Source organism: Chiloscyllium punctatum, chromosome 49, assembly GCF_047496795.1.
Source record: "Chiloscyllium punctatum isolate Juve2018m chromosome 49, sChiPun1.3, whole genome shotgun sequence".
Taxonomy (NCBI): domain Eukaryota; kingdom Metazoa; phylum Chordata; class Chondrichthyes; order Orectolobiformes; family Hemiscylliidae; genus Chiloscyllium; species Chiloscyllium punctatum.
This window is the reverse complement of record NC_092787.1, coordinates 46218167-46237207: the sequence shown is the minus strand read 5'-3', so window position 1 is coordinate 46237207 and position 19041 is coordinate 46218167. Positions and strand designations below refer to the sequence as shown.

Below are 19041 nucleotides of genomic sequence, written 5' to 3'. Positions count from 1 at the left end.
TGTGTACCATCCACAAGATACATTGCAGAAATTCAGCAATGCTCCAGGATCTTCCAGACGCACGACCGTTACGGTCTAGAAGATCAAAGCAGCAGATACATGGGAACACCACCATCTGCAAATTCCCCTCCAAATCCTCACCATCGTTCCTTCAGTGTCGCTGGGTCAAAATATCAGAGCTCCTCCCTAACAACATTCTGGTTTTGCCTACAACACGTGGACTGCAGCAGTTCAGAAAGGTAACTCATCATCACCTTCCCAAAGGTGACTAAGAATGGACAATAAATGCTGGCCCAGCCAATGAACTCACGTCCCCCCCACCTCCCCACCTCCTTGATCCCATGAATGAAACAAAAAAAGGCTGTGGCCTTAAATTTTAAATCTAATATGTGGCACTTTTCCAACATTGTCTGAAAATCCATAGACAAAACAACTGCAAAGCCTCCATCAACTGACCTTATATTTCTTTCAAGTACACAATCATGTTTGTCAAACATGATTTGCCATGATCTAATCTACATTGGCTGTTATTAATTAATGTCACGAGTATGGCGCTGAAAAAGGACAACAGGTCAGGCAGCATCTGAGGATTCCTGGTGTATGCCCTTCATCAGGAATGACGCTTGTGAGCTGGGGGGGACTGAGAGATAAATGAGAGGGGTGTGGGGTTGGTGGGGTGGGGGTAGCTGAGAATGCGATAGGTAGATGAAAGGGGGGTAGAAGGTGATAGGTCAGAGAGGAGGGTGGAGCAGATAGATGAGAAAGGTGATGGTCAGGTCAAGAGGGCAGTGCCAAGATGGAGGCTTGGGACTGCAATTATGTTGGTTGGGGGTGGGGGAGGGGAATGATGAAACTGGTGAAGTCCACCTTAATCCCATGTGGTTGCAGGCTCCCTGTTATTAAATAATGCATGTCTACAGTTAAAAATGCATGTTTTCTTGGATAAAGATGTCTAGAAATATCCTCACTACTGATATTAAACTGACTGACTGTCATCAACTGCTTTAACCTCTTCCCTTTTCTAAATATAACACTCATCAGTCTTCAGGCACCAGCCTTGTGTCTAGCGTCTCTGCCTTTTCCATCCTTGCTTCCCTCAGCAACCAAGGATGCGTCCCTTCCTGACCTTTCTACATTTACCAGCCCTTCAAGTTGCTCCTGTGTCTGCAGTTTCCTCTTTGAATGAAGGCAGATGCAAAAACCTCATTTTGTACATTACAATGCCTTTTGTCAACACAAAATGATTTGCAGTTCAGTTTTTAACAGTCCCAACCTTTATTCAACTATCTGTTTTATTTAGCTATAAAAGACTCAATGGTCCTACCCACTTATTCGTTCCCGTCAAATGTCCATTGCCGTCTTTATTTCCTTCTATTCTCAACACTTGATATATTCAGTGTGATTCCCTACTACATTATGACATTCGTCATAAGCTATCTTTTTCAGTTGCATTGAATTGAAGAATCATGAGGAGATGCCAATGTCCTGCTTAACATTCGCCCCTTAACTAACAACATTGAGTTGTTCGTTAGTTGTGCAGTTCTGCACTACGTTGGTTGTTACATTTGCTGGCACACAACAGTGAATACACTTCAAAAGGAGAAATTCTGTCCTTGTGAAGCTCCTTAAGCATCATGAGAATTTGTTGTGAATTCACCCAGAGCATTAGCTTCCTCCTACCTTGTTATCTGTACAATCCTTCAGGATTTCTGAGTTCCTGTAATTCAGACATTCTGCACATTCCCAAGTCATTTCCCGAAGGGTCTTCTCTTCTGCAGCCTACTCACTAATCTCTGGAATCCCTTCCATAAGCCTTGGCACTCCACTCGACACCTTTACTTGGTTTCTTAAAACCGACTTCTTTAATCGAACCTTTGACTACCTATGAGGCAATCTGGTGCCAAATATTGACTGATAACATCCTCCAGAGAATTGCCTTGGGATGTATTTCCTCAAAGATGCTGGATAAGGACAAGTATGACACAATGGCTTTCTAAATGTAATTTTTTTCCCTTTCTGCAATCACTGAATGTAACGGGTTCAACATTCAGAATCTTCCAATCCAAATCAAATTGTATCCAACTGCAACTCCTTATTTGAACGGATGGCTTAAAACATAGGCATTTACCTCACATTGGGAAAAATCCAAAGATGTTTCACCAAGTTGAGGGGAGAGTGAGACACTAAGCAAGAGATCAAAATATTAAAGATGAGAATCTAATTTAAAGATGATAATCTAAGGTGATTTTGTAAGGGCTTTTTAAAGGAACGTTCAATGGCATTACTATCACTGAATCCCCTCCTATCAATATCCAGGGATTACCATTGATCGGATATAGAACTGTATAAAAACTGTAGCTAGAAGAGCAGGATAAAGGCTAGGAATTCTGATGTGATTAACTCATACCCCAATTCCCCACTTGTCAATGAACTACAAGCACAAGCCAGGAATGTGATGGAATATTTGCCACTTGCCTGGGTGAGTATAGCTCCAACAACGCTCAAGAAGTTTAACACCATCCATACTAAAGTAGTCGACCTTTTGAGTCGAGATGACTACATCAGAGCTGATGAAGAGTCATCTAGATTCGAAACATTAGTCTGCTCTCTCTCTCCATGGACCCACCGTGATCTCCAGCACTTGTTGTTTTCAGTACAGATTCCAGCATCTGTGGTAATTTGTTTCTAAAGTAGCCAACTTGTTCAGCACACAATCCACCATCTTCAAATTTCACCCCCTCCACCACTGATGCTCATTAATAGCTGTGTGCACCATCTACAAGATACACTGCAGCAATTCCCCAAGACTCCTTAGACAGTACCTTACAAATCCACAACCACTACCATCTAGACAGACAAAGGCAGCAGTTACATAGGAATACTACCGCCAGCTAGTTCCCCTTCAAGCCTCTCTTCATTCGGACTTGGAAATATAATGCTGATCCTTCAGCTTTCTTGGGTCCAAATCCTGGAATTCCTTCCCAAATGGCAGTGGTTCAAGAAGACAGCTCACCACCATTTACTCAAGGGCAACTAGAGAAAGACAATAAATGTTGGCCTGGCCAATGACATCCATTCAATGAATTTTAAACTGTCAGGTAAAGCGTTTTCTGGAAATTTATCGAGGAAAGCTGCAATGGCTCTTGTAGATCAGTGGCTAGTCCCTATCTCTGAGCCAGGAGACCTGGGTTCAAATCCAACCTGTTCCTGGGGTCATAAAATCACAGAGGTCTACAGCACAGAAAAGGCCATTCTGCCCATTGAGACTGCACCAGTCAAAAATGCAACAGATCGAGTGGGAATATATCTAGAGGAGGCCTGCAGTGAAGCACATGTTGAAACCTGATGGTGCAGAGGTGCACAGGGTGTGGACACTGCCTGGACATTTGCCAGGTAAAACGGAGAGATTGTAGATGGATCTGAAATTAAGGATAAGGCCCAGAACGTATTTATCAACGACCTGATAAAAATATCAATAAGCACTACAACGTTTATTTACACTGCAACTTCAATGCACTGAAGCACCTCCGTTGCTTTACTAGAGTGTTAAAGTTTGACACCAAACTGAGATTGATTTGGTCAAGAGAAGTAAAACTTGGTCAAAGAGGTAAGCTTTAAGAACCATCACAAAGGAAGGCAGAAAGGTAGAGGGTGATCCACTCCACTTGCAAGTGGGTCACCAACATTCGACCCTTCATTCAAAACTCGGCCACGTGCCTTAACTCACACCAACCTCTTGTTCCACTTTCAAGTGTTGATCCATCCTAGTTCTGGATCAAGTGACATCTTGATTTTAAAAAATTCTCACCCTTGTATTCAAATCCCTCTACGGTCTCACTCCTTCCTACTTACCTCCAGTATCACAACCTTCTCTCATTCTGATCTCTTGGCCATCCCTGACCTTAATCATTCTGGTGGCCGTGCCTCTAGTTGCCTAGGTCCAAACTTTGGAGATCCCTTTCTGAATCCCTCCACCTCTCTACCTCACTTGCCTCCAAGAAGACATTCATTAAAACGTACCTTGTTGGTCAAGCTTTTTATTAGCTGACCTAGTACCTGCTCATGTGGTCTGGTGTCACAACATTCTTGTAAGACTCCCATGAAGCTCTTTGGGCATTTCATAATGCCAAAAGCACTACATAAATCAAAAGTGTTGTTGTGACTGGGGGGGGTTTAGGGATAGAAGCCCAGAGCTTAGTTTTAGGCAGCTGATAGACCAAAGATGAACATCAGACAAGTGGACAGAATTGCAGGAGTGTAGACATCTCAAGAGTTGAAAACAAATGAGGCTACAGTAATAGGGGACTGAACCCTAGTGTCACAGCATCAAGTAGACTGTCTAATGGTCTCACCTCTACAAACAGAGGTGCTGAGATCAACAGCAGTGTCCCTTGGCCTCCCCTCTCCCAGCCAAACCTGTCAAGGATTGCCAATCAATATGGAGCTGGTGTAGCCCTCATCCATTGTCCCATTAAGAAGCTCAAGATCCATTCTTTTGAGTGAGATGTTCATTCATTCATTATTCTGTGTTTGTTTAGATTTATCAGAATGAAAAATGTTAGTTCCATTGATGCAACCTTCACTGAATGTGTGATAAGTAATGCTTTCAGCATTCCATACAAATTACCCGCTTTACGAACTGTCATCAAATAATCTTCTTTACTCAATGTTCATAAGCAACAGAACTGCCCAATGTTGGATCAGGTGCATTCCTGGGTATCACTTCAGAACTATGCCGGGGGCATTTCCACTTGCCTGGAGGGGCACAGCTCCAACAACACTCAAGAAGCCATACAGGGCAAAGCAGCCCAAATGACTGGCATTCCGTTTGCCACTTCCAACATCTGCTCCCTCCACCATTGGCACTCTAGTAGCTGTGCTTACCACCTACAAAATGCACTGTAGTCACTCATCAGGACTCATCAGACAGCACCTTCCAAATCCCAAACTACTATCTAGAAAGACAAGGGCAGCAGGTACATGGGAACACCAGCAAGTTTCACTCCAAAAACGTCCTGACCTATGCTGTCCCTTCAGTATCACTGCATCAAAATCTTGGAATTCCCTCCCTTATAGCATTGTGGGTCTACATACAGCACAGGGACTACAGCACTTCAAGAAGGTAGCTCATCAACACCTTCTCAGCTAAAGTAGGGAGAGGCAATAAATGCTGGTTCAGCCGATAACCATTTACCTCCCATGAATGACTACAAAATAAAAATCAGCATTACCGACGGAAGCAGAATTCTCTCTATGCCACTGCTATCAAAATGCTGTCCAATCATTGGTTAGGCATTACCTTTTCCCCATTGGGATTTCCCAGGATATAGCAGCCCATTATATGGATCACATTTGGCTCTGGGTTGATCTTGCTCATCAATCTGCTCAGCCTCTTCCAAAACCTGCGAGAAAATGCAAAGGCAAAACTATTAGGTGCCATTTCAGTCACTGATGGTGAAATTTGGAATCATAAGTTTCTGAGGGTGGCAGGTGAATAGTAGGGGGAGAGCATCGGGTGGTTCCCCCTTCTCTACTGAGCTGGGGAGGAAAGAAAGCTTTTGGATTCAAACCTGCCAAATCTCAGCAGCTTCATACCACCCATGAAGAAATGCTTTCCTCAACTACGGAAAACTGTATTTATAGCAGCTTGACAGCTATTTCCAAATCCTGTTCACCGCAGGCTAACTTACAACCGCTGGGCCCACTTTTGAAAAACTAGCCTCTAACTGTGCTCCTTGGTAATAGGTGTCAAATTTCATCAAAAATGAAAAGAGAAACAATCTGGCATTTTTATAGGTCTTTCACATCCAAAGTTCAATGGGTGCTTCACGTTAGTCACAGGTACAGCAACGATATAAAAGCAGCACAGCAGAGTTCGTAGCTTCAGATCGTGGTACTGCAGCTGTAGCATGTTCTGCAGCAAACACCTGTCTATTGGTAAGATTAGTCATTTGAGGGCACAGATTTAAGATAATCAGCAAAGTGAAAAGGTGATAAAAGAAAGTTTTTCTATTAAACACAGTGATCTGAAATGTTAAGTCAGAATGGGTGATGGAAATAACTTTCATCAGAGCTTAGGAATATAGGACTGAAAATAAAAAATGCTGGAAATCACAGCAATTCAGGCAGCATCATGGAGAGAGAGCAAGCCAACATTTTGGATGTGGATGACTCCGTCAGAGCTGGTCATTAAGAATCACTAAAACATTAGCTGGCTCTCTCTCAACGGATGCTGCCTGACCTACTGTGGTTTTCAGAACAGATTCCAGCACTTGCAGTAATTTACTCCTATGCGAGGGATATAGGAAACAGGAATAGAATTAAGCCATTCACTGCTACTGGCTTGCTTTGCCAAACCATTAGACCCTGCCTGATTGCTGAACTGCAAGCCATTTTTCTGCACTCTCCCTTGATATCATTAATATTTAAAAACCTATTGCTTGCTGTCTTGCATATATTCAAGTCTGCACAGCCCTCTGGGAGAGGACTATAAAGATTTACCACTTTCTGAGAGTAAAGAAACCTTCAAGAAAAGGCAGGATAAAGAAACATTTGTGGGATAATGGGGAAATAGGAAGCAGGCAGGAATACATGGATAGTTCTTCCAAAATGCTGACATGGACATAGCGGGGCAAAAGGGCTTTCTTTTGTGCTGTTGTGTTCCATGGTGTCTGTGCTTTTGAACCAGGTAGAGGTCATTCTCTTCAGCATCCTGCCTATGCTTCAGTTCACAGTAAAGATGGTGAGTGCTGGCAGGACATACCAATCAGGAGCACGCTGCCAGTCAGGATCACTGGCTTGGATTGTTCTCTTCACAGGTTTCACAGCATTGTTACTAACTGGGGCAACCTTACCAGCCTCCCAAACACAATCAGCTGACTCCATGCAAACCAGAGATTTGACTTGCTGTTCTGCAAAGCTGTTTTATCATGGTTGCTCTAACAAGGTCAACCAAGTAGACCTCAGTGAATAGGAGCTCCCTGATTGGGACTGTTAATCTGGTCCAATCAGGAAGCCTTGGCTGACAGATATGAGCAGTCGTATTGGCCGTGGAGGGGGGCATTAGGGCCGACTGCCTGCCCCTCTTCCGCGGTTATGTTAGAGCTCGGGTGTCTCTGAAAAAGGAGCACACAGTGTCCACCAACACCCTGGAGTCGTTCAGGGAGAGGTGGGCGCCGCAGGGAGTGGAGTGTATTATTTCCCCGTCCAACTCTATTTTGATTTAGTCCCTACCCTCCCCTTCACTGTTTTGATCACACAGCATTGCCCTGTGGCTTGAAGGGCAGTGCTTGTCACTGGCCACTTGGGTATTTTTCTATCTTCCTGGTGGTGGAAATTGAATAAAGATTCGTGCACTTTGTGTCTTTCACTGTGTAAAAGAAAAAAAAAAATGAGCAGTCGTATTGGCCGTGGAGGGGGGCGTTAGGGCCGACTGCCTGCCCCTCTTCCGCGGTTATGTTAGAGCTCGGGTGTCTCTGAAAAAGGAGCACACAGTGTCCACCGACACCCTGGAGTTGTTCAGGGAGAGGTGGGTGCCGCAGGGAGTGGAGTGCATTATTTCCCCGTCCAACTCTATTTTGATTTAGTCCCTACCCTCCCCTTCCCTGTTTGATCACACAGCATTGCCCTTTGATGTGAAGGGCAGTGCCTGTCACTGGCCACTCGGGTGTTTCCTTTCTTCCTGGTGGTGGAAACTAAATAAAGATTGGTGCACCTTGTGTCTCTCACTGTGTCTCACACAAATAGAAAAGCAGGATAAATAAATGAACAGGAGAGTTAGAGGTTCTGTTCACTCTGAGAGCCGGCTCTGAGGGAGCTGGATCAGGGTCAAGGACGCTCCATGTGTAAATAAAGGGTGACTTGGTGATGGGATAACAGCTTCTGTGGAGTTATTTCAGTTATAAATTTACTATGGAATTATTCAAGGGTTGTTTGAGTGCCAGAAACACAGAAGGGAGGTTCATTGATGATGACTGATGCTCTGACTGTGCAGGATTTTCTTAGTATCTGCCTGGAATCCCATGCAGTATAAACATCAATGCATTGTACTCTCGTAGACTGGTACATGTTGTGAGTCTCCCCTTTTAAAGAGCAATAAGAATTGTCACATCTCCTAAGGCAGGACAACAGAGTATTTATGCAACTTGGAGATAGTGAGGACTGCAGATGCTGCAAAGTCAGAGTCAATAAAATGTGGAGCTGGAAGAAGCACAGCAGGTCAAGCAGCATCAGAAGCGCAGGAAAGTCAGGCAGGACCCTGCACCCTGAAGGGAACTGCCCCGAGACATCGACTCTCCTGCTCTTCCGATGCTGCTTGACCTACTGTGTTTTTTTCCAGATCCACATTTGATCAACGCAGTACAGACACACAACCCTTTATCTGAAATCCCAAAATCCGCAAAGCTCTGAAATCCAAAGGTATTTTTGTGGAAGTTTTTTTTTCTCATTAACAAGGTTGTTTGGCGTGCAAGCAGTTAACCCAACTCCACCCCCACTCAGATGCAACGTGGGAGGGGAGGTGTGGCCTAGCACTGGCAGGCCTCAATTCTGTTTCAGGGCCCGTTTTACTCACATTGTATCTGCTGTTGGTAAGATTGTTTAAAATGTCACCATCAAACTGTCACTTACTCTGAAATTCGAAAAACTCTGAATTCCGAAAACCAGCCGGTCCTGAGCATTTCGGATAAAGGATTGTGTAAATGTACTTAACTCTATCCACCTGGGTTGTTCAATACACCATAAATTAGGAGAGGTTCAAGCTGTTCCAAACTTGGGCTATGTCCAGGGAGCACCATAACTGATCCTGGTGGTCAGTAAGTGGGCATTGGTGCTGCAAGCAAAATTAAATAACAAATTGAGAGCAGAGGAACAGAGGGGGATTGATGTAAGGGTGACATTTATCAGAGGGCTGACACCAGTATACTTATTAATTTATTCACGAGGGTGATGCATTTTGGCAGGAAGGAAAGGGACAGCCAATACAAACTTAATAACACCATTCTAAAGAGGGATCTGGGAATGCAAGCACATTGAAATGTAAAGGTGCCAGGATATACTGAGAGATTGTGATCACTACAATTTATACAGGATCTGAAGGTCCTTGAGTGATGTGATGGAGGGGTAGGACAGAGGAGAATTAACAGATCTGTTCCAGGGATGAGGAATTTTCAGAGGTTCAGGGGACTTCTGGCAAGAGTTTATAAAATTATGTCAGATTTAGATAAAGCAGATACATAAGAACTGTTGCTAGATTAGGAGACAGATTTAAGGTCTTGGAAGAGAAATGCATCGGGAATAAGAGAAAGAACTTTTCAATCCAGTGAAGGTTACACAGTGAACTCACTGCCCCACAAGGGTGGGGTAGCAGAAACAAAGATTTCCAAGAGAAAATGGATGGGACAGACTGGATTGTACTGAAGGAAGCCAATGTAATCAACAGGCAAATGGACTTCCTCTGCAAAGTAAATGATTCTATAAACAACACTGCAGTGAACTCAAGACTTGCAGTTGAGCAATCCAGGAGAGCACAGGAACGAACCCTTGACCCACCATGCCTTGAATATACCAGTTGCATTTAAAATATCATTGGCTTACAAGATCATGTCTTCCTCTTTCTCTACTTTGGCAAAAGTGGCGACCTTGTTCTTCAGCAAGTACAAGTGGCCAGGTCCCCCCTGCATACAAAACACAGGATCCATAAAGAAAACAGAGACATGGTAATAATATGAACATTTCCCCATCAATATTGATTCAACAAACTTTGTCAAAAAGGTAATTTGCCAGGATGCATTTAACTGGAGATCTGAGAGTACCCAGTTGTGGGATCTCTTGGTTTTCAGTTAGGGATTGCTTTCATGGAGATTCAACACACCACTTATATCGAACATCTAGGGCTGACAGACCCTTGGTTAAGGTTGAGGGCAGGTGAGATAACAAGAGTCAGGTGTCAGGACTATGGATCGGAAGTCCTGGCCTCAGACCCCACGTAAGACAGATAAGAAACTCCCTGGATGTTTTGGGCAGATGCTTTTTAGCATTTAACAAACAACCTTGTGGCATTACAACTGCCAAAAGTGCTATGATAACATCAAATATAGAGTAATACATACATCTGCCCCCAGTCCAGTGCATTCACACTACAGAGCAGAATAGTGTTAAGAGGACATCGTTAAATTGAGACAACAAAGGAAGCAGGAACAGCACTGAGCTCATGCTCATCTCATCAACGACTGAACGGTCTTGATTGGCACTATGCCCAGTGCACCCCTCAGACTTGATGCACTTGTTGGAAGGTGAGAGGCCAAGTGGTGGTCCAACAGACAATGGGCAGAGTCAGTAAATGCTGGTGCGTTAATACTGTCAGACTTGCCTGGCAGAAGATCAGCAGCTTCCAGATCTTGCAGCCCTTCCGATAGGCATTCAGCTTTTTCTCAATCTCCTCTGCAGGGGACACAGATCGGTTAGTTCTCACTTCCATACATGTTCTCAAAAGGGCAATAACATCCCCACATGACTGAACAGTCCATTTTCAATACCTCAACATCTTAGCTGAGACTGTACCACTATGGTACCAAAGAGCCTCAGGGGCACATCTTACAGCCATTATTCGATCTGAAATTTGGCCAAGAGCTCAGTCTAACCCTGTAGAGCATTATTAGCAGAAAATGCCCATCACTACAGCAACCTTAACAACTACAGCAAAAAGTCTAAAGTCGAGAGGTCAAATTATATGGACCAGCATTATACCTTCTATTTTGGGTACAGGTAAGAAGGTGGCCTGACTGAAGTGTTCAAGATAATTAAAAGATTTGATAGGGTACACGAAGAGGAACTACTTTTTATGTGCAGAATCAAAGCAAGGCGACCCAATGTTGAAATTACAGCTGGAGCACTGAGATCACCTGAGGAAGCACTTGTTCACACAGTGGGTTGAGAAGATCTGAAACTCTCACCCCGATAATAAGGCTGTCGGGGTTTGGAATCAATTGCCTTGTTTTAAAACTGAGACTGATAAATTTATTTGCTCAGCGCAGCTGTTTGGTTTGCAGGATTGATTATGTTAGATGGCATTAGGATGCAGATGAGTCGAGACTAAATGAAAGAAGATCAGGCTTGAGGGACTGAATGGTGAAGGTTATGCCTGAAATGTCGATTCTCCTGCTTCTCGGGTGTTGCCTGACCTGCTGTGCTTTTCCAGCACACCCTTTTTGACTCTGACTCTCCAGCATCTGCAGTTCTCACTTTCTCCTTGAGGGACTGAGTGGCCTATCTGACCATATATTCCTCACTGAGGTGCTCCCCAATAGCCAGTCTTCTGCTTTTCCTTCAAGGAGCTAATTGCTGTAGGTTGCATACCCTACCATAAGTACATAGGTAATGCTAACAGAATCTGATCATTTGGCCCCTCAAGCCTGCTCTTGCATTCAATATGTTTGGGACTGAAGTTGTACATCAACTCCAACGATCCATACGTCCATTCGGTTCTAAAACCTGTTGATTTCAGTCTTAAATGTACTCAACAACTGAGTATCCACAAGAATTCTAAGGATTTTTAGGATCGGGGTGGCACGGTGGCTCAGTGGTTAGCATTTCTGCCTCACAGCACCAGGTCCCAGGTTCGATTCCAGCCTCAGGCGACTGACTGTGTGGAGTTTGCACATTCTCCCCGTGTCTGCGTGGGTTTCCTCTGGGTGCTCTGGTTTCCTCCCACAGTCCAAAGACATGCAGGTCAGGTGAATTGGCCATGCTAAGTTGCCCATAGTGTTAGGTGCATTAGTCAGAGGAAATGGGTCTGGGTGGGTTACTCTTCAGAGGGTCGGTGTGGTCTTGTTGGGCCGAAGGGCCTGTTTCCACACTGTAGGGGAATCTAATCATTCTGAGTGAGGGCATTTCTCTTCATTTTAGTCCTAAATAGCTGATTCTTTATCCTGAAACAGCAACCTCTAATCACAAACTCTACAGCCCAGGGAACACATCCTCTTACACCAGCTCACTCAGAATTTTATACATTTTAATGAGATCAGCTCCCGAGATTGTAGCCTAGTCAATTCAATCTCTCATTTCAGATGTCATTCCACTCCAGGGGAGTTCCTAGCACATCCCTCAACATTGAGGGCTCCTCTTGAGGAAGCACAAAAAAAAACAACTTCAATACAATTTGCCGCCCTACATGAGATGGAAGACTAGGTCATCTATTTTTGTAATAGTAGTTGAGCAATATATACTGACCGGGGCACTGGTGAGATCTCCTAGGCACCTCTTCAAAATAGATACCTTGGGATCTTTTACATGAACCTGAGAGGATGGACACAGGCTTGGTTTGATTTGATGCCTCATCTGACAGACAACACCTCAGACAGTGCAGGATTCCCTCAGTCCTGTAGGAGACTGTCAGCTGAAATGTTCCGTTCAATTCACTTTGGGGAACTTGAACCCTGCGAGCTCTGAGGGGAGAGAACTATCACTGAACCATATTGGATAATTCAGTCGGATCAATCCTCAGAGGGCAGCATTTTCTATCGGATTAGTTCCGGATTGACAATTTAAGGCAAGTTGAGATTTCAAAACACTGCTTTTTTTTCAATGCTTTTATCACCACCACGTGAGAGCAACAATCAAAGCCAATGAAGTCTACTCACCTAAGATGTCATCAAAAACAGCATGCTCATGGTCCTGTCAAAGAAATGGGGGTTCTAGTTAATGTTTAGTACCTTTGAGTGACCCCCTGCTCACTTCATTTCTTCATTTGGATGTTTTTTTTAACTTTTCTGCAGATATGGTCAAACGGTATAGGTGCCAATTTAAAGCTCCAAACTCTCTTGCTTCTGAACCCTATGACCAGGAAAAGCAAACACTAATGTACCCTGGAGGAAGAATGTTTGGCTAGGTTGAGATTATCCTTTCAGCTGTGTAACTGTGGCTGAAACACAGCCCCGTCCAAGACAATTCTGCAAGAGCCCTCATTGCAGTGCATTGGACAATCTCAGTTCAGTTTCTAATGCTGGGCAACAACATCAGTTTGTATTTGGGATGTGGGCAGTATTTAATGCCCATTTCCTCTCATATTGAGGGCATTGATAGTCAACAATGCAGTGTGGGATGAAAGCTACATGTAAGCTAAACCAGGCAACTCTACCTAGAGATCACAAAGGTAGCAGGGTAAATATAAAATCACACAAATGAGTACTGGCACGAAGGCATCTGGTTATGAGTAAAACCAGCTCTATCCATCCAGGTACCTCCACCTCACCTGGGAAAACCCTGAAGTCAATGCTGAACTTGAATTAAGGTGCACTAGACCCCAGTGCTCTTATTATTGACAACTACATAAAGTTTAGAGAAATATCAGAGGATAGGCCGATGCAGAAAGTCCAGTTCAACTCCCCTTTCCACTCTGCCAAGAACATGCAAGTCCTGAGCCTCCTCTATCACCAAATCCAAGCCACCCAACACCTGGAGGAAGAATGCCTCAACTTCCGCCTTGGGACCCTCCAACCAGTCAGCACCAATATCAACCTCATCTCCCCTCGCTCCACCTCATTCCAGATTCAACCCTTCAACTGGGCACCACCTTCTTGACCTGTCCTACCCCTGTTCATCTTCCTTCCCACCTATCTGCTCCACGCTACCCTCCAACCCATTACGATCACCCCCCACCTGCATCTACCTATCGCCTTCCTAGCTACATCACTCCCACTCTCCTATTTATCTCTCAGCCCCCTTCCCCTCTACAACATTCCTGATGAAGGGCTTATGCCCGAAACGTTGACTCTCCTGCTGCTCAGATGCTGTCTGACCTGCTTTGCTTTTCCAGCGCCACACTTTTCGACTCTGATCTCCATCATCCGCAATCCTCACTTTCTCCATGGTACCCATGCCAACTCTTTGAAGGAACAATGCTATTCCTTCTACTCTGTCCTTCATTTTCCCCATAAATCTGCCATTTTATGAATACAGGTTTGGAAAGCAATTGCAAGATGTGGAGGTGCCAGTGTTGGACTGGGGTATACAAAGTTTAAAATCACACAACACCAGGTTATATTCCAACAGGTTTATTCGGAAGCACTAGCTTTCGGAGCGCTGCTCCTTCATCAGGTGGTTGTGGAGATGAAGGAGCGGCACTCCAAAACCTAGTGCTTCCAAATAAACCTGTTGGACTATAACCCAGTGTTGTGTGATTTGTAACAGTGTCAGGATGATCATCATGGTAATAGAAACACTTTCCTCTGAATTCCTACACCATGGTCTCTAGAGTGAAGTCTAGTTTCTCTTCAAGGTAAGGATTGATCAGAAGGTCAGTATCACAGATATTGAAATAAAAATAGAAAGTGCAGGGAAGGCAGTAACATGTCAATCGATGTGATAGAGACAGCTCAGCACTCTGGGTGGGAATATTCAATTCTTTTTAAACAGCAGAATGTACAGCTTGAAGGGATGGTTGAAACAGAGTCATTCATAATTTTCAAAAGAAAAAGCATGAAGGCAAAATTTGCAAGGCTCTTTCAAACAACATTTTCTCTTCCCCTTCTCTAGGACTTTGATATCTTAAAAACAAAAATGAAAATATACAGAATTTGTTTTTAATGCTTCAATGATGCTTGCAGTTGGATTTTAGAGATTTGTCATTAATTCCCTGATGCTACAAGACAACCCAAACCCCCAGAAGGCTGACAACCTTTCTTGATTGTAACGTGTGATTCTCCCAACTTTAAGCTGGCTAAAAATATCCAAGACTCAACTGTTGATACTCACGTAGAGGATGGGGATGACAGAAGGGTCATTTCTGCGAATGATGGTTGGGATGTACTCTGCCTTGGGGACTTTGGATGAAATGAGCTGTGAATGAAGCAACACAGTGATTTGAATCAATGGTTATGATGTGAGGGAGCCTTTTCAGAGTAATTTTACCACTTTCTGTGTGAGAAAATGACAAGCTAGTTTAAACATGCAAATTTGCTCTGATGCACACTTTACATCATGAAACAGGACGCTTATTAACATGGAATAAAGGAAACACAAGTTTCATCATGTAGTTGTAATCCCATAGTTAATATTACCACAAATTAGCATTTTTTAAAAAATTGGACTATTCTGGAAAAAATATCAACTAAAGCAACAACTCCAATATATGATTTTATGCTGCTTTTCAGGGATCAATTCTATTTTACTTGATCTTACAATCTTTAGTCACAATTTTAAACAATTTTGTTGACCAATAGTGTCATGTGACTGGGCTGAGTGCATGGATTTCCAGTAATCTCACTGGTTGCTTCTGATGGGCCATTCTACTGGTCTGATAGGGCAAGCTCTGAAGCAATGTCTGGAAAGGTTGGTGAAGTGGAAGGAAGGGGTTCCATATGTACTAATGGTAGCCCAATTCTGTTATAGCCACTGTCAGCCCTACTCCTAGCACTGTCCCTAGCTCCCCAGCCAGCCAGCTTATGCCAGTGCAACTCTAAATTGCATAGGTGCAACAATAACTTGAATTTGTATAGCATCTTAGCATAGTAACACATCCTAAGGCATTCCATTGATGTGCTGTTGGACACAATTTAGCATCAAGTCACGTGACAAGCTGTTAGGTGACTGGGATCTCTATCAAAGAAGTAGGTTCTGAGGAACATTTTAAAAGGAAAACCAAGAAACAGGCACATGATTCAGGGAGTGAATGCTAGAGTCTTTGATCCAGGCAGCTAAGATAAAAAAAAGGGCAAGAAGCCAGAAGTGGAGGGAAGCAGATATTATAGAAGGTTGAGGGGTTTGGTGGAGTTGGCCAATCGAGGGAGGGATGAGGCCAATGAGCAGTCTGGACAAAAAGGAGAATTTTAAGTTTAAAACATTGCTTGACTGAGAGCCAATATAGGTTAGCAACCATAGATGTGATGGGTGAAGAAAATCTGAAGTAGTTATTCAATGTATAGGAGACTTATTCCTCTAGGCCTCTTACTGGCCTGCTGCTAGAGAATAGTTGCACAAATGCAAAGCAATTAACTTGGCTGGCTTGATGACATCAAAAAGCTTTAGGTTGAAATATTTGGACTTTGAATACAGAGACTTACAATGATAATATCTTACCATGATCTTGGGCGGAACAAAGTCTTCACCATCACATGACAGCAACTCAAGCTCCTTCTCCGCTTCCCAGTTGAGATCATCAAAGTCATCATCTAAAGCGCAGCACGAGCTCTGCAACTCCTGACCTGATGTGATGCAAAAAGGAGATCCGACAGGGGTTACCATGGAGACAGGGCCTTGATTATGGCTGTGTAGCCTTTTTGAATAAATGTTCATGAAGCAATGCAGTTGGATCTGGGCTCAAAAGGTGCCCCATCTGTCACTTGGATGTTATATGTCTTCATTGTGCAAGGCTGTGAGCATCCCTCAAGAGGAGGGGATTACAGTCACTCCTGAGAATAGGCAGAGCAGGACCAGAGAAATAAATGCAGAGACTAACAACCAGCGACAAGAAATACTGGATCACTACAGAGATGAACTATCAGAAACACACACAAACAAATACTCTTTCATACCATGGCTGAGGTTTGACTCAACATTCCTAATTATTTCCAGAATAGGTAGAGAGGGAACTCGGAAAGGAGGTCTGGTCACAATAATGGTCAAAGAATCAATTATAGCAGCAGGGAGGAATGATATCTTGAAAACAAATCATCAAATGAGACCAGATGGTGAAGTAAAAAAAAAACACAAAAGGGGAAAAAAACACTGTTGGATCCTGATTATCTGCCACCAAATAGTCAGAGAGAAATAGAGGGTCAAATATGTAAACAAATTTCAGAAAATAATAATAATAAGGAAGAAATTGTAGGGGATTTTAACTATCCAAATACAAACTAAAAGAATTTTAGCAAGGTAAATTAAAATTAATTAAATTAAAATTCTTAAATTAAATCCAGGAAACTATTTTTAGGTAGTGTGCAGAAAGCGCAAAGGAGTTGTCAGTTCTAGACCTAATATTCAGAAATGAGCCTGGTGATAGGAGTAAAAGTAGGGAAAATTTTGGAGATGGTGACCGTAACTAATGTTAATTTTGGATCGTTATGGAAAAAGATAAGCATGCATCAAGATTAAAAGTTCTAAACAAGGGAAAGGCTAATTTTACTAAGATAGGATTTGGCCTAGAGAGAAGGTACTAGTCAGCTTAGCAGCTTTGAAAGTAGATAAACATGCAGGCTGGATAAGATGCATCCCAGGTTGTTGAGGGAGGAGATAGCAGGGGTTCTGGCAGTAATTTTCAAATAAGCTTTGGCCACAGGTGAAGTGCCAGAGGACTGAAGGACTGCTAACATTGTCCCACTATTAAAAAAGGGAAGAAGGGATAGAGAGGAAATGAAAGGCCAGTCTGTCTAACCTCAGTGCACCTGCACTTAGAAAGACATGGGTTAATCAGGGATAGTCACTATGGATGCCTATAGGGAAGGTTGAGTTTGACAAATTTGGCTTTCAAATGTATTCAGGACAGGAGCGTTGATGAGGGTAATGCATTTTGTGGTCTACATGAACTTTAGCAAGGCTTTTCATAACTTGAATTTGATTTTTATTGTCACGTGTACTTAAGTATAGGAATAGATGAACACAATGAAAAGGCATACAAAAATCACCATTCTCCAGTGCCTTTCTGACTACAAAAACAGAATTGAGAAAACAGACATAAAAAGAGAGCCAAAAGGTAGGAAAACATCCAGAGGTTAAGGTCTAAAGGTGTCTCATGCTGGACTGGTCAAGACTGCAAGAGCCCATGGGATCCAATGCAAAGTGGCACATTGGATCCAAAATTGGCTGAGAGGCAGGAAGGGTTTAGATTAGAGTGGTGCTGGAAAAGCACAGCAGTTCAGGCAGCATCCGAGGAGCAGGAAAATCGACGTTTTGGGCAAAAGCTCTTCATCAGGAAAGCAGAGATTGATTGTAGGGGAACGTTTCTGTGACTGAAGGTTCTACAAGAGTCAGTGATGGGGCCCTTGCTATTTGTGATCTATGTTAATGATTTGGACTCACATGTAGGGGATATGATCAAAACGCTCTTGGAGGACGTAAAAATTAGTTGGGGGGTGGTAAATAGCAAAGAGGATAGCCATAAACTGCAGGAAGACATCAATAGGCTGGTCATGTGGGAAGGGCAATGGCAATTGCAATTAATTCCTTAGAAATCTGAGGTAATGCACTTGGAGAAGTCTAACAAGGCAAGGGATTAAACGATGAAGGTAAGATTCTGGAAAGTACTGAAGATCAGAGGAACCTTGGTGTGCATATCCACAGATTCCTGAAAGCAGCAAGACAAGTAGAGAGTAGTTAAAGAAAGCATTTGGAAAATTTACCTTTATTAGCCGAGATATAAGAGAAGGAGGGTTATGCTGGAACTTCATAAAATGCTACAAATTGTATACTGTGTACAGTTCTGATCACATTTATAGGAAGGATACGATTACCCTAGACAGGGTGGAGAGGAAATTTGCCAGGATGCTGCTTGGATTGGAGAGTCTGAGCTACGACAGAAGATTGGAGAGGGTGATGCTGTTTGCTTTCGAACAGGAAATGTCAAGAGGGCACCTGTTGGAGCTATGTTAGGTTATGAGGCGCACCGACAAGTTGGATAGGACAGCCTTTTTTCCCCACGTAAAGAAGTCTATACCCAAGGCATATAGATTATGATAAAAGTAGGTGGCTAAGAGTAGAGTTAGGGAGGATTATTTTCACTTGGAGTAGGAATCTGGAACTCACTGTCTGAAAGGGAAGATGAGTCAGAATCTCTTATAATATTTAACCAGTATTCCGATATTCATTTGTGTTGCCAAAGCCTCCGGGAATATGAACCAAGAGCTGGAAATAAGGTTTAGTGTAGTCAGAGCTTTGTTCATTAGCACAACCATGATGGGCTGATTGGCTCCCTTCTGAGCTGTAAACTTCGGAGCCTATAAAATGTACAACTAAACAGCCTTCTCCATTCAGTTACTGAAAACAAGTGATTATTTCACATCCTCCTATAAAGTAGGGATAAACCTAAAAGCCCAAATTTGGAACATGAAC

The 19041-nt window shown here is 43.2% G+C and overlaps 1 protein-coding gene across 1 annotated transcript in view; it reads right to left on the bottom strand.

Annotated features, from left to right (window-relative positions):
• LOC140469675 (NMDA receptor synaptonuclear signaling and neuronal migration factor-like) overlaps positions 1 to 19041 on the bottom strand; it is a 109628-nt gene that overhangs the window by 20461 nt on the left and 70126 nt on the right. Inside the window, exons 9-14 of the mRNA XM_072566417.1 lie at positions 16075 to 16199; positions 14752 to 14835; positions 12639 to 12672; positions 10370 to 10440; positions 9595 to 9674; positions 5300 to 5402 (exon numbers count right to left, since the gene is read on the bottom strand). Of these exons, the coding sequence (XP_072422518.1) occupies positions 5300 to 5402; positions 9595 to 9674; positions 10370 to 10440; positions 12639 to 12672; positions 14752 to 14835; positions 16075 to 16199 (497 nt within the window). The remainder of the gene's footprint in view (positions 1 to 5299; positions 5403 to 9594; positions 9675 to 10369; positions 10441 to 12638; positions 12673 to 14751; positions 14836 to 16074; positions 16200 to 19041) is intronic.